The sequence below is a fragment of the Petromyzon marinus genome, chromosome 15 (genome assembly GCF_048934315.1).
Source record: "Petromyzon marinus isolate PM22_M1 ecotype Great Lakes invasive population chromosome 15, UKy_Petmar_22M1.pri1.0, whole genome shotgun sequence".
Classification (NCBI taxonomy): domain Eukaryota; kingdom Metazoa; phylum Chordata; class Hyperoartia; order Petromyzontiformes; family Petromyzontidae; genus Petromyzon; species Petromyzon marinus.
Window position 1 is genome coordinate 5,350,506 of NC_133681.1, and position 15,411 is coordinate 5,365,916.

Here is a 15,411-nt window from a genome sequence, read left to right on the forward strand (position 1 = left end):
TGAAATCCTGCGTCCTTTCACTGGAAAGACCACCTCTGCGGTACAAAATTCTACTCACCTGGTATCAACAATCAAGGGTATTTCCCTGTCCCCAGACGACCTGCTTGTCAGTTTTGATGTAGTTTCCTTATTCACCAAGGTTCCTGTACCTGACACCATTGCAATCATTGAAGACTTGGTTCATCAAGGACTAAACACTGAGGTACCCCCCCTGGTGAGACACTGTTTAACCAATACATACTTCACTTGGAATGGAACTTTCTACAAACAAACTGAGGGCACCCCAATGGGCTCCCCCCTTTCTCCAGTTATAGCTAACATTTTCATGGAGAAATTTGAGACTGACGCCATCCAGACTGCCACTCTGCGCCCAACCTTATGGAAGAGGTACGTGGATGACACTTTTGTCATCTGGCCACATGGCCGGCCTGCTCTAGACCAATTCTTCGACCACATCAATTCCATACACCCAGCCATCAGATTTACCATGGAAGTCGAAATAGATGGCAAGATACCTTTTTTGGATGTCCTAATTAAAAAGAGACCTGATGGTTCAATGAGCCACTCTGTCTACAGGAAAGCTACCCATACGGATGCTTATCTGAAACCGGATTCCCACCACCATCCATCACAGAAGAATTCTCTCATCAAGACTCTGTATCATAGAGCCCAATGCATATCCGACCAGGAACACATAAGCAGTGAACTCAAGCACGTACACCAAGCTCTTAGGGCTAATGGTTACTCCGACTATACAATCCGCAAAGCTATCACTCAAACCATGAAGAAGAACCCTCTTGAGGAGCCTTTCAAAACCATCACTTTACCCTACATTGCTGGGATCACAAAAAAGATCTCCAAAATCTTGAATAAACACAAGATCCAGGTCCGTTTCAACACATTACATAAAATCCGTGATCTGGTTCCGTCTGTAAAAGATGTGATTCCGGACATACAATACCCTGGTGTCTACAAACTAAGTTGCCTCTGTGGTAGTAGTTACATTGGAGAAACCAAACGCCATATCTCGGACCGCATTCGTGAACATAAAGCAGACCTTAAACACGGTAGGACCAACACCTCGGCCGTAGCAGATCATTGTTCTAATTCAGTAGGCTCACATGCCATTGACTTTTCCAAGACGGAGGTTCTTTGTAAGCCATCTGGCTTCCATGAGAGATTCGTTCATGAGGCTATCCACATATACAAGCACAGAGACAATTTCAACCGAGAAGATGGATTCTATCTTAGCAATCATTGGAAAGATTTGATAAATCATTTCAGTTCTTGATTGATTGTTCACGCTTACAGTGGCTTTCAGACAGCATACATAAAAACAAATTTCGTCTCCCCCCTCCTCTTTTCAAAAAATAGATGGACTAGTCCTGGGCAAACTGCCAATCGTTGCGCGTGACGCAAACGTTATTTTAATAAATAAATAAATAAATATGCCGTTTTCAAAATACATTTATGCAAACCGACACACCTGATGATGACCGTTTGAGTTATGGTCGAAACGTCGTGAGAATTTTTTATTGTTTTATATATATTTTGTTATTTTGTTGTTTCTCTTCAACGTGACTTTACCGAAAAAACTAAGAATATGAATTACTGCAGTCACGAAAGCTTTAAATCAAAAATATAACCGTATAGTCAAATCCGATACAGAGCTATTGAAAAATGTCATTCACTTGTCAAACCGTTGAGAGATGGAAAAAAAAACAACTATCAGGGCTCTAGCACCAAATCGCCAGTCCTATATATGCGTGCGCGCAATATATTTGAATGTACATTTTTAGGGTTTTTTTTACGCGAGACTTATTTCCCGTCAAATATTATGGAGCCGAAACACAAAACAGCGTGTCGCTTCAGTTACGTAACGTCTCGGAAGACGAGGGCTAAAGGAACATAAGTCACTCTCCGTTAAATATTCATGCTTCGGCTCGGCGTTCACGTGCAGCCTAAATTTATCGTGGAATTTTTCACCTTTTTTTTTGGGTTCACGACTCGGTGTTTTGGGGAGGGGGCAGGGGGTTGGCGGAGTGGGGGGAGAATTTGATTTTTCGAATTGACAAAATGAAACAAATGGGCTTCCTTGGTGAACAATGTATTGATTGTGTCAAAAGTTCCCAGGGTAGTTTAATTCCATTTAGACTCATTAGCTTGGTCTGTTCGGGGAAGTTAAGAATAATTCTGCAATAAGCCGGATTATCACACCGACGTACACGCAGGGAGACACGCAGACGCGCGCACGCACACAAAGATCACCCATTTAGCCTTACAGACGGATGGGGCAAGTGCTGTGAGCGAGCACCTCTTAAGGACAACACGACTCGCGATTGGGGCGTTGTGGCTAGTAGAACACCACACCCGACCCACTTTAACCTCCCCAAGTGTTGATGTTTACACATTGCAGCAGAAGCTCTGGTACGGTTGAGTCGACCTAGGGGAGACCCAGGAGCGGTTTACTGGACATCTGTGAAAAAAAGAGAGCTTTACAGCTCATCGGCTTCCTCCAGTGTAAACAAATATACTGATTCCGAGTTTAAACATCATGCGCCACTGATGTTAGCCGTGGTTCAGGAATCGAACGCAGGCCGACGGGTTCGCAGGGCAGCGTGCCGACCGTCGGCCCACACCGCTGCTCCCCGTAACGTACGTGTAATGATTATTGACTATTTTTACTTCTGCTAACTCTCGCTCATCTGCGGGGAGGATTATCCAGCTCGAGGATTAACTAACGCTCATTTGTGCCCCTTTGGCGGGCGTCGTTTGTTCTGTTTCGTGGCCGCTCCTCGCTCGTCGAGGAGCGGCGACTCGGCGCTCGAGTCAGCCGCTGTGGTGTCGGCAAGCGAACCAAAGTGGTCCCCAAGCCGCGCAGCCTCGCGTCTTCAAACCCCATCTTTTGCGTGCTGTGTACGCACGCTGAACTTCTTACGCACCGTACGTAGCCAACCGCGCCAAATCGGAGGTGCGGCAGCGGGGGGGGGGGGGGGGGGGCAGGACAAAAACTAAACATTTAAAAAATGATGACAGATAAGAATAGGTTTTATCCTTTCTGGCAATGTTGCCAATGTTCCCAGAAAGGATAAAACCTATTGTTATTTTTCATCATTTTCAATATCGCCAGAAAGGTTAAAACCTATTCTCGTTCATCATCATTTTTGATAATGGGAAAAAAGGTCACATAGATACAAATTTCAATGAAAGTATAACAAAAATAGACATTCATAGCGTAGTTTTCTGTAGGCTTTGCAATATCCGAGTCGTGATTGGGTCACTCCCTCCGCCCTTATTGCCCGAGAAAATCGAAAATTGATTGGAGCAGCAACGAGAGGAAAAATCAGGTTTAAGTTCAAACGCGAGTGTACACAGAAGTGACAATCGCCCTCCTAACAAGGCGCCGCCTGTAAGGGCAGCAGCATTGATTAGCTCGCCCGGCCACGCCACAATGATTACGCTTGCAGGGTGGGCGAACTGGGGATGCAATTGGGAAGAATCAATGCGCCATGACGATGATGACCATGATGATCATAATGACCATGATGCCCATGATGATAATGACGATGGCGATTATGGTGGTTGTCCATGCTCCGATTGGTCCGATCGGCGCAATCGCAGCGCGCCCACTCGGCCACTGAAGCCGACGTCGACCGATGCCGCAGAAGCTTCAAAGGCTGACGACGAAATCAGTATCGTTTATTTATATATTTAGTTATTTGTACGGGGTTGATGTTCCTAGGGTCAAAGGGCAAACACTGGTCGATAATCCTTTAAAGCCAGAGCAGATATTTTACTGGCTGAAGGGGGGGGGGGGGTATGTGGGAGGGGGGGGGATGACTGTCGTCCTGACTTTAATCATTTGGGGGGGCCCTGCCAGATACGGAGTGGGGAGCGGGCGAGGTGGGGGGGCTAGTGGTTCCACGTGATTGATATGGACCGTGGTGCAAGGAACTAATTAAATGGCCCCCTGTCCAATGTCCCCGCTTATTCGTCGGCCACAGCCTGGGCCCCTCCGGCGGCCCATGGGGCCCCTGTGTGCAGTTGCACCGCCTGCACACTCGATAGATACGCCACTACGTTCTCTATCCCACTGTCCCAGAATCTCCTTTACTCTCTTTCGTCATACATCGGATTTATATATCATCAATTAATGTATTATTTTCTTAACATGTCGTGACTTGTTTACCCCTTTCTCAATGTTTGCACTCCGATCGTTTGGTTTTGCATGTTGTTGCATCGCTTGGCCGGCGTCACCTGCCGAGCCGCCCATAACGAGACATTTGTCGACATTTGTCGAAAAAAACAAGAGCTTTAACAGCTCACCGGATTCCTCCTGCAGCCTAAACACACATTCTGATTCTCTCCCGTGTCCATCCTCCCGTCTCTGCAGCCCCACGCTCTGCCCGCCTGCCTCTCCGCGCGCGCCCACGCACGGTGGTGCGGCTCTTGCACATCCCACGGCGACGCAGCCGCTGTCGGGGAGGGGGGCCGTCTCCCGGCCAGAGGAGAGGGGGGTGGTGGTGGTGGGGGGGGGGGGGCAAAGGACATCCGCGACGTCGCCATCAGCCCAGCCGGAATAATCTGCCCGCCGATTTGACGTCGAGATTGACCCCGGGGAACCAAAATGCGTGACGGATCATCGCTGGGATCAGCTTACCTGGGAAATCAAATGCCCAATTGCCCCCCTCTCCCCTCCCCCGTGGCGTAACCACGGGGGTCCACTCTCCGTGTAGAGCACTGCCCCGTCCACTGGCCGCCAGTGGCACGACGACCGCCAAGGGGTGACGGTGCAGGGGGTGCAGCTGCACCACGGGCAACACCTCTGGCTACGAAGAGAACGAGGAAGAGACAGGGCACCCTCGCCCCCCACTACCAGCCCCTCCACCCTCCCATTTAATTTGCGTGCATCAGAGCCCATGCCCCCCCTCCCCTCCCACTGGCCCGCACCACGAGCGATTCGATGTATCGTCGCACCGAATCGATTCCAGAATTTATTTGTTTGTTTCCGCCCCCCCTCCCCGCTCATCTCGTTTGTACGGCAGTCCAAGCTCCATCAACCTAAATATCCAACGGGCACATCATTTGCATATTGTTACGACCATCTGCTAATTCCCTGCCGCGTTAAAGGTGACCCTACGCTGCTGTGTCAGTCATGCGAGGTTTTTTTTTATTTTGGAGGCGGGGGGGGGGTGGAGGGCATACTTCACCATTCTGGTCCAGTTCATATAGTCTCTAGAGTCTGATCATCGTCCACGTGATCCGCCGTTGGGAGTCGAACTCAGGTTTGTAAGAGCGAGAGAAGAGAGGAGGTTAACGTTGCGTCACTTTCCCATCGCCTTCAACCCACAGCCATAAATAAGTCACGCGGAGTAATTATTCTTTATCCCGGGACGCGGCCAAAGCCCATTCAGGGGATCCTTGCCTCTCCGGCAAATCACCAAGACTCTTTGTGCCATTGTTGCCCTGCGCTATAATGGAGGGTTTCTCTGTCAATGCTTACCACATCGCTGAGAGGCAGCGGCGTGGGTGCGTGTCGTGCTTACTACAAGCGAACGCGTGCGTTGTTCTGCCGGTTGGCGAAGGCTGAGAGCTGGGGGGGGGGGGCATAGAGACTACACCGCAGTAGCGTACAACTACCCTATTGCAGCAGTGCCCTCTGTTGCCTACCACAGAGTCCGGTCTATGCAGCCGATAACAGCCGGGTTATGGATGGTGGTGGCCATGAGTGGAGCTTTGGAGGGAGCAGGAAATACCCCCCAAACTGGACGCCTTTATTCGTTTTATTATGAGCAGTTTACAATAACATTGAACGATTAATTATTTGAACGATTAATTATTTGAACGATTAATTATTTGTGTTTCCTAATGTGAGGGACAAAGCGAACTCCTGACCCCTCCACCCAAACAAATAAATAAATATATATTAGTCGCACTCTGCCTGTGGTGGTCACCCATCCAAGCACTAACCCAGGTTCAAGGCTGCAGAGTTTCTGGCATCGGACAAAGTCGGATGCTTTGGCAACATGCTTAGTTGGGGCCGTGTGCCGGTGCGTGTTTTTCCTCATTAAAATGTATAGCTACATTTAAAATGTACAGGACAGTCAGCGGCATAGCGATAGAGTGTGTAGGCAGTGCTGTTGCACCAGGGCTACAAAAACAGCGGACGTGTGCCGAGCCGTGGTGTTCATGTACGTGGCTGGCTGTAATCCGGCAAACAGCAAGTGTGGACGCCATCTGTTCCATGCGTATGGGATAGAGTGTTGTCCCCTCTCACAAACGTGGGATTTCTTAAATTAATCACGAAAAAATCAACATTCGCGTATATTTATGACAACATCGTGTCTTTGTCGCCTCGCCTGGTATGTACGAGGTCGTGGACTCGATCCCCATACCGACTCTGACCCATGGTTGGCGTGGATTTTTCTCCGGGTCCTCCGTTTTTTCCCCTCCACATTTAGAATCAACATCACGCGTTGAGAGTATTTGGCTGCAATACATTTCCACGTGATGATAAGTCACTTTGTTGAGCTCACGTGTGATTGCCAGGTCGATCTGAAAAAAATATATATGGCTCAGTGGGCCTTACCTGGTCAAATAAAGCATTGTTTAGTTTAAATGTTAGTTTCATATGCATCCTCTTCCTATCAAACAGCCCCCCACCCTCACTCCACGAACCCACGACGTAACAATCAATTGCACAAAGTTACGAGTGCGTGGAGCGAAACGTCGGACGTCGCGCGGGGCATCGAGTGACACAACCCCCCCCCCCCTCCCCCTGGCCGAGCCCACCTCCCCAACCAGAGAAACATCAATCTTGATTTGAAGCTTTCGTGACAGCAGGAATTCAAATTTATTTGCTTTCTATCTACGTGGCATTTACCGAAAGTACCAAAGTGTACAGAGCAATGTCCCCGCAAACGCACCGGATGCTGGGATTGTCTCACCCTAATCCAATTACACGGCCGTGATCCGCGTGTTCCATTCTCATGCTTAAATGACATCATTAAGCAATCTTAAATGACCCGCGCTTAAGATCTCGCCGAGCAATCTCGATTAACGAAATCTGCACGAGGGTCCATCCGTGAGAGCAAGAGTGTGTATATAAAGTTTTTTTGTGGTATATTTGACTAGAATCGTACCGTGGTTGAATGTGTTCGAGCTCACGGGATCTTGGGTCGGGCCTGGTTATTGCTGGAATGGATGGCCACTGGAGCATACTAAACTAAACGCTTTTTGTTATTTATTTGGCTAGGTTAAGGACCACTGATCTATGTAGCTCTTTTTTTAGAAGATACCTGGCCTACGAATGATAGCCCAACGAACTGGCTGATCATGTAGGAATTGCAGCTGCCAAATACTCCAAACTCATGTTTCTCAATGTGGAGGGGAAAACCGTAGAACCCGGAGATAAATCTACGCAACCATGGGGAGAGATACATGCAAACTCCAAATATAGAGCAGGCGTCAGGGCCGGGATCGAACCCACGATCTTCTGCTGGTGTTATTCCCAGGTGTTATCGGCTTGGGGCTGTCAGGTGCCAGGACATGGGAGCACAGCAAATGGTCGACAGATAAGAGTTGATCATCATCAATCAAAAATTAAAAAATTTCAACTTGTAACGCACTGCACAGTATTTGCTCGCTCTCAAGGGGAGAGGGAAAACAAGCCAGAGGCGCGAGGAACCAAAGGCGAGCGAGGAAGGTCGCCACGCGGGCGGTGAGCCAATGCCAAATTCCACCCCAAAGCTTTGCGGTTCTCTACAGTGAGGGAAAAAAGTATTTGATCCCCTGCTGATTTTGTACATTTGCCCACTGAAAAGAAATGATCAGTCTATAATATTAATGGTAGGTTTATTTGAACAGTGAGAGACAGAATGACAACAACAAAATCGAGATAAACGCATGTCAAAAATGCTATAAATTGATTTACATTTTAATGAAGGAAATAAGTATTTGTCCCCTCTGCAAAACATTACTTAGTACTTGGTGGCAAAACCCTTGTTTGCTTTCACAGAGGTCAGACGTTTCTTGTAGTTGGCCACCAGGTTTACACACATCTCAGGAGGGATTTTGTCCCACTCCTCTTTGCAGATCTTCTCCAAGTCATTAAAGCTTCGAGGCTGACGTTTGGCAACTCGAACCTTCAGCTCCCTCCACAGATTTTCTATGGGATTAAGGTCTGGAGACTGGCTAGGCCACTCCAGAACGTTAATGTACTTCTTCTTGAGCCACTCCTTTGTTGCCTTAGCCGTGTGTTTTGGGTCATTGTCATGCTGGAATACCCATCCACGACCCATTTTCAATGCCCTGGCTGAGGGAAGGAGGTTCTCACCCAAGATTTGACGATACATGGCCCGTCCATCGTCCCGTTGATGCGGTGAAGTTGTCCTGTCCCTTTAGCAGAAAAAAACACCCCCAAAGCATAATGTTTCCACCTCCATGTTTGACGGTGGGGATGGTGTTCTTGGGATCATAGGCAGCATCCCTCCTCTTCCAAACACGGCGAGTTGAGTTGATGCCAAAGAGCTTCATTTTAGTCTCATCTGACCACAACACTTTCACCCAGTTGTCCTCTGAATCATTCAGATGTTCATTGGCAAACTTCAGACGGGCATGTATATGTGCTTTTTTGAGCAGGGGGATCTCGCGGGAGCTGCAGGATTTCAGTCCTTCACGGCGTAGTGTATTACCAATTGTTTTCTTGGTGACTATGGTCCCAGCTGCCTTGAGATCATTGACAAGATCCTCCCGTGTAGTTCTGGGCTGATTCCTCACCGTTCTCATGATCATTGCAACTCCACGAGGTGAGATTTTGCATGGAGCCCCAGGCCGAGGGAGATTGACAGTTCTTTTGTGTTTCTTCCATTTGCGAATAATCGCACCGACTGTTGTCACCTTCTCACCAAGCTGCTTGGCAATGGTATTGTAGCCCATTCCAGCCTTGTGAAGGTCTACAATCTTGTCGCTGACATCCTTGGAGAGCTCTTTGGTCTTGGCCATGGTGGAGAGTTTGGAATCGGATTGATTGATTGCTTCTGTGGACAGGTGTCTTTTATACAGGTAACAAGCTGAGATTAGGAGCACTCCCTTTAAGAGTGTGCTCCTAATCTCAGCTCGTTACCTGTATAAAAAACGCCTGGGAGCCAGAAATCTTTCTGATTGAGAGGGGGTCAAATTCTTATTTCACTCATTAAAATGCAAATCAATTTATAACATTTTTGACATGCTTTTTTCTGGATTTTGTTGTTGTTATTCTGTCTCTCACTGTTCAAATAAACCTACCATTAAAATTATAGACTGATCATTTCTTTGTCAGTGGGCAATCGTACAAAATCAGCAGGAGATCAAATACTTTTTTCCCTCACTGTACATATTAAGGTGTCATCAGTCATTTGGGAGGTAGCCAGAGCACGCGGAGACAACCCACGAGGGGAGGAAGTCACAACTTTTCAGTATGCAGAGGGAACAGACGAGGTTCAAGTTCGTTGTAGCGCCCCTTGTTGGCGAGCCAGGGACTGGCTCTTTGCTCGACGCCCATGGGAAGGGAGTCTCACAACATCTGTGCGATCCGCCAACCCTCGCCTCCACAGTGCTGGATTATGGGCCTGCACAGCCACCAACCAACCACTCACCTAATAGGCCTCTCTACGCAGACCAGGGACACGCCTTTTTATATATACACTGCCAATCAAACCGAATAATCATAATAACAATGGATTTTCCAAAGTGGAAAACAGAATTCTAGATTTAAAGCTTTCGTGACTGCTAGGATCCATACTCTTTGGTTCTATTGGGTAAAGTCACGTAGGTGAAAATAAAATAACAAAAAAATCAACAAAAAATCACGACGTTTCGGCCACAACACAAGCGGCCTTCATCAGGTGAAGGGACGAGACTGTCAGGAGGACAGCGCTGGAGTGGAAGTGTTTTTCTTCTCACACAGCTTAAAGGTCGTGATCTGAGCGTGGCTTCTTCCACTCCAGCGCTGTCCTCCTGACAGTCTCGTCCCTTCACCTGATGAAGGCCGCTTGTGTTGTGGCCGAAACGTCGTGATTTTTTGTTAATTTTTTTTGTTATTTTATTTTCAAAAACGTGACTTTACCCAATAGAACCAAAGAGTATGGAAAACAGAATGCCACATTTACGGACGACTTTTAAGATGACGGAACGCCGTGCAGTCACAGGTGGCCCAGGTGGATGTAATAAACTCGCTGCACTTGAGAATCCGGTGGCTCGATCACGAGCAGCGGCTGAAACTACCGATTCGAAACATACATTAACAATGGCCATGATGGACAACCGTCATAGCCATTATGAATCCCGTGTGTGTCGGAGAGAAATAGAGAGATACGCCTAGCCCCAGGGGCCCAGCTCTCAGAACACCATCCTTGAACGGTCTTCACGTGTTAGCACGAACCAGCTCTGGGCCATTACAATAGCTTCACCTCTTCTGGGAGCGCAGAGGCCCTCCTTGAGAGCGAATGTTTGATAATGGAGTCCATTACATCATCAAGACCACACACTCCCCGGCCAGTGATTTATTACACAAACAATGCTGAAACACAAGACAAAGAAAGACCCCCGTATAGCCTCAACAGACTGTTGGGGCAAGTGCTGTTAGAGAGCACCTATTTTGACCAGCACGGCACACGAGGGGGTGGGTAGCCAGCAGCACGCCCGGCCGCCTTTGTCTGAGTCGACCTAGGGAAGGCCCAAGAACCAGTTCAGGTAATTGTCACTGATATTGGCCGTGAACGGGAATCGAACTCGAGTGACCGGGCTCGTAGCCCAGAGTGCTAACCGCTACACCACCGCTCTCCACACACACGCGCGAACGCACACACATTCACAGCGAGACGCAGGCAAAGAGAGAGGGAGAGAACGGAAGCGGCCGTACTCTGCGAGAAATACACCCGGGATGACACCGACACTTAATGAATGGAACGGCACTTCTGGGAGAGATGCGTAGCAGGTTCAGATGATACTGGGTCTTTTGATGCCTCTGGGGAGTAACATAATTACAGGTCCACTTGCGACACACCATTGCGACATGCTACCAGCATCGGGGATGTCAATGCAAGCGTGGCTTGTGAGTGTGCATGGTGTCAGGCGCAGCTATAATAAAAATGAGAAATATTTTTTTTGCAACTGCCTCTGTGTTGCTCATGTCCAGCGCTGCGGAATTTGTAGCGCACGTGGAGCGCGGGGTAATCGCATGCAAGCAGCAACCGGGGTCAATTATTTTCCCAAGGTCTGTGGTCCTATCGTTGGATCTGTGGTGTCAGTGTGTGTGTGTAGTACATGCCGATCATGTGCTCAGGAGAGTTTCACCGAGTCTCAAGACGTCTTCAGGAGGGTCCCCGCGGCTGATGTTTCCAGACTGCGACCGGTGTTTATACAAGACTGAGTCGACCTAGGGGAGGCCCAGGACCGGTTCAAAAGTCGCTTGCCACTGATATTCGTCGTGTCCAGGGAATCCAACTCAGGTCATCGGTTTCGTAGCACGGTTGCGCTAATCGCTGTGCCACCATCCCCCCCACAAACAAACAACAAACACACAAGCATCCACACTTACACTCATTTCTTTATAACAACTTTTTCTTCGTAATGAAGGTTTTTGGGTTAGATCGCGTTATGTGTCGCAACCCTCCACCACCCGACACGGCCAATCAGTAAAACATGTGTCACGTTAACAAAACGCCAATAAATTACTGGGGTTTTTTTTCTGTTTAGTTTATTGTCCTTGCCCCGCACCTCTGATTAGTACCGTTGGCTGCCTTACGGTGCGAAAGACGTTCAACATACATACACGCGAATTATAACTTACATTTATTCACCTTTAGGGACATTTTGCTTCAGAAATACAGAGGGCCCTGCAGTTCACAGGGGCGCACGGACCACTCACGCTTGTCGCATTCAACTCGAAATGTGCCACGAAATCCGTTGACTGCACAGACCCCACTCTGTACGCGTCGAGTACGAGCCCGTGATTAATGAGCGCCACGTATCGCTTCCTCACCTCCACGGTACGTCCATCAATCACACCCGGCACGTTACGTAACACACGACATTTAGACGGCGTTCAGGGTGTCAGCAGCCCGCCTGAAGTCTCTGGCGGCCCAACAGTCGCCACGGCTTTTCTTTTACCAGATTGATAATTGGATTAAAATAAAAATAAAAATTGACGTACGTTTACATTTTGTGGCGTGTTTTTATTTTTGTTTGCGAAACCACGGGACATGAAATACAAATTTCCCTCGCGCATTCGCTTTGTGCCTTTTGTGTTAAGGTACAGGACCCAAGACCGATTCAGATATCACTCGCCGCCACTGTTAGCCATGGTGGGGAGTCGAACTTACAGAACAATGCGATCGCAGCACAGCCCATTAACCGCTGTTCCAACTCTCCCCCCCCCCTCTATCCCCAACCTTCCCCCACCACAAATAATTATCAGTAATATTTTTCGAGTGCAATTAGTGTACGGTGAAAGTGAGGATGGGGAAGCGTGTTACGTTAGCGTAGGTGGAGCAATGGGTGTTCTCTCTCTCTCACACACACGCACACGTCTAATTGGAAACTCGCCGAAGAGGAGTGTGCCTGCTGCTTCTGTTGCATCCACTCACGGACCATCGTGTTCTGACCAAGTTGGCGTTTGTTAAGATCCAGTTCCCGGGTAGGAAAGGCGTGTTACAAGCGCTGTGTGATTCGAAGGGGGCAACTTTTGAGCGGGTCCCCACTGATGTTAGGCCGCACGTAACATCATCATACCCATCATAGCCATCATACCCACCATCGTCATCATACCCATGATCATCATCGTCATCATACCCATCACCATATACAGACCCTCACGGCACAACTCCATAGGTTTTTTTTTTTAGTGAGTGTAAGATCAGTTCTTGTGAGTCATGAGCTGTTGTAGCCACTGTGAATTCTGGCAGAGGAAAGGAAGTGATGGCGATGTGTGGTGACCTCAATAACGTGAACTTGATTGGCTCCCCCGAACATTGCGGGGAGGGTGCACCTAGCACCCCAAACTACCCCGCGCCTCCCCCCACCGCGCGACCTTTTTGTAGAACCAATATGACCACCAGTGCAGAGGTGCAATAGTCAGCACACTGGAGCTGCAACTCAGAGGTAGGCCGGTTCGATTCCATCTCCTGGCGCGGCGGTTTAAAAAAATAGGCACATTTCTTAAATCCACCCCACTCTCCCGCCCCCACACAGCACATCGCCTCTGTGCAGCCAGCAGTATTCGTGGGTACAACGCCACAGCTGGTCGATCAGCAGACCACGTGCGGTGCGATAAAGCGTGGGTCACTGCCATAACTTCCAAGACGTTTTGGTCAGCGGGGCAGGGTTAGGCCACAAAACCCGCCGTTAATGTGGCCATCTCGGGCTGCCTCCAGTGGAAGCCCTACCACCGGCCAGCGGCTTGAGCGAAGCAATTGAAGGGCTGCCCCTTAGCTCATTTGGTATGTATCTACGTGCGCTGGCTCTCTGGCGCTCCCTCCAATGGAAGCCCTTCCACCCGCCAGCCGCTTGAGCGAAGCAATTGCAGGGCTGCGGCTGTTACCCCCCCCCCCCGGTCTGTTAAAACTCGCGCCTCACCTTGGCCGCCACGGACGAGTTGGGCTTCTCGAGGAGGTCCCAGAGCTTCTTGCGCTTCTCCGCGCAGCACGCGCCGTCGAACACCTCGGCGTCCATCTCACGCGCCGTGTCCGCCTCGCGCCTCAGCTCCTCGTTCATCTGCTCCTTCTTCTGGTGGTACCGCGCCTGGCAGCACGACTCCAGGTAGATCTCGTCCACGCCCCAGTAGTCGAGCTCCTGGCTGAAGGAGAGGGCACACATCTCCTCCATCATGTGCAGCTTGCCCGTGCGGTAGAAGTTGAGGATGGACGTGAAGGCGCCCGGGTGACGGTCGAAGAAGTACTCGTTCTCCCCGGGGCTGTGATCGTCGCAGAGGGACGCCGCCTCTCCCTCGGCACTCGAGTCCCTGAGCTTCCCGAGCCTGGTCCGCGGGAGTCTCTCGAGGGTGCGCCACAGCACCTCGTGGCACACGCCGCCCACGTTGAGGCGAACGCGGCGGCTCAGCGGCTCTCTGGCCTCTTCTGCCGGTGATCTCGTAGCGTCTTCTCCACCACCACCACCACCACCTCCTCCTCCGGTGGGAGCGTTCACTGTGTCCGGGTGGCTACCGTCAAGCCCCTCCGGGAGGGGCTGCTTGGGAGGAGACCCACCGAGGGATGTGGTGGAGCCGCGGGTTTCCATTCTGGTGTTTGTGATGAGGACACCTCCTTCTCCTCCTCCTCTCCTGCTCCTGGTGTCTCGTGTCCTCCCGGTATTCCCTCTGCGCTCCTCTCCCTCCCTCTCTCCCTCCCCTCCTGTTCCCTGTGTTCCTGCTCTCTTTGATCTTCCTTCCTTTTGCTACCTCTTGGCTTCCTCCTCTCTCCTCCTCCCCTTCCTCCTCCTCCTCCCTTACATCAAGTCCCTCGTGAGCAAGATCTAAGAGGTCAATGAAACACAGCGAGGGTCATTCGCGGACGCGATCTGCTTGGACGCACACGCGGCCGCAGATGCTCGTCATACGATGTGATGAACGGTTTGCCCAATTCATCGTTTGATGGTTCAAACAACAATTGACGACTGCTGCATCGATGTGGAAGGTTGGACAAAGGCGAGACAATAATTATTTCGTGGACACGAGGAAGAACGCTGTACTGCACGTGTGCATTTTACGCATTGAATCCGCTCATTAAAATGCCAAGCCACATCTTACGGGTGCCACACACACAAAGACAAAGATCCCCCGTACAGCCTTTTACAGACTGCTAGTGCATGTGCTGTTAGCGAGTAGCAGCCTATGAAGGCCGGAATGGTACTCGAGTGGGTGACGGGTGGCCAGCACCACGCCCGGCCGCCTTTGTATCCCTCGTGGCGAATGTTTTACGCATCGCACCAGGTACTCATTTGAGGCTGAGTCGGCCCAGATAGATAGAATCGTCACCGGTGTTGGCCGTGAGCAGGAATCGAACCCGGGTCGCCGTCCAACGCTCTGATGGGCTACGCCACCGCTCCCCACTACCCTACCGCGTTTGTGCGTCCCTGTGGACACCAAAGACAAAGATCCCCCGTATAGCCTTAACAAACTGTAGGGGCAAGTGCTGTTAGCGAGCACCTATGAAGGCCGGAACGGTACACGAGGGGGTGGGTGGCTAGCACCACGCCCGACCGCCTTTGTCTCCCCAGTGGCGATGTTTACACACCGCACCAGGTACTCATTTGAGGCTGAGTCGACCTTGGGGGAGGAGGCCAAGGACCGGTTCAGATAATCATCGCTGGTATTGACCGTGAGCGGGAATCGAACCCGGGTCGCCAGGTTCATAGCGCAGCGCGCGCTCACCGCTA

The 15,411-nt window shown here is 50.1% G+C and overlaps 1 protein-coding gene across 1 annotated transcript in view; it reads right to left on the reverse strand.

The window, feature by feature from the left end:
• LOC116942612 (uncharacterized) overlaps positions 1-15,411 on the reverse strand; it is a 121,262-nt gene that overhangs the window by 102,297 nt on the left and 3,554 nt on the right. The window contains exon 2 of the mRNA XM_032954733.2: positions 13,615-14,508. Coding sequence (XP_032810624.1) covers positions 13,615-14,274 — 660 coding nt within the window. The 5' untranslated portion in view covers positions 14,275-14,508. The remainder of the gene's footprint in view (positions 1-13,614; positions 14,509-15,411) is intronic.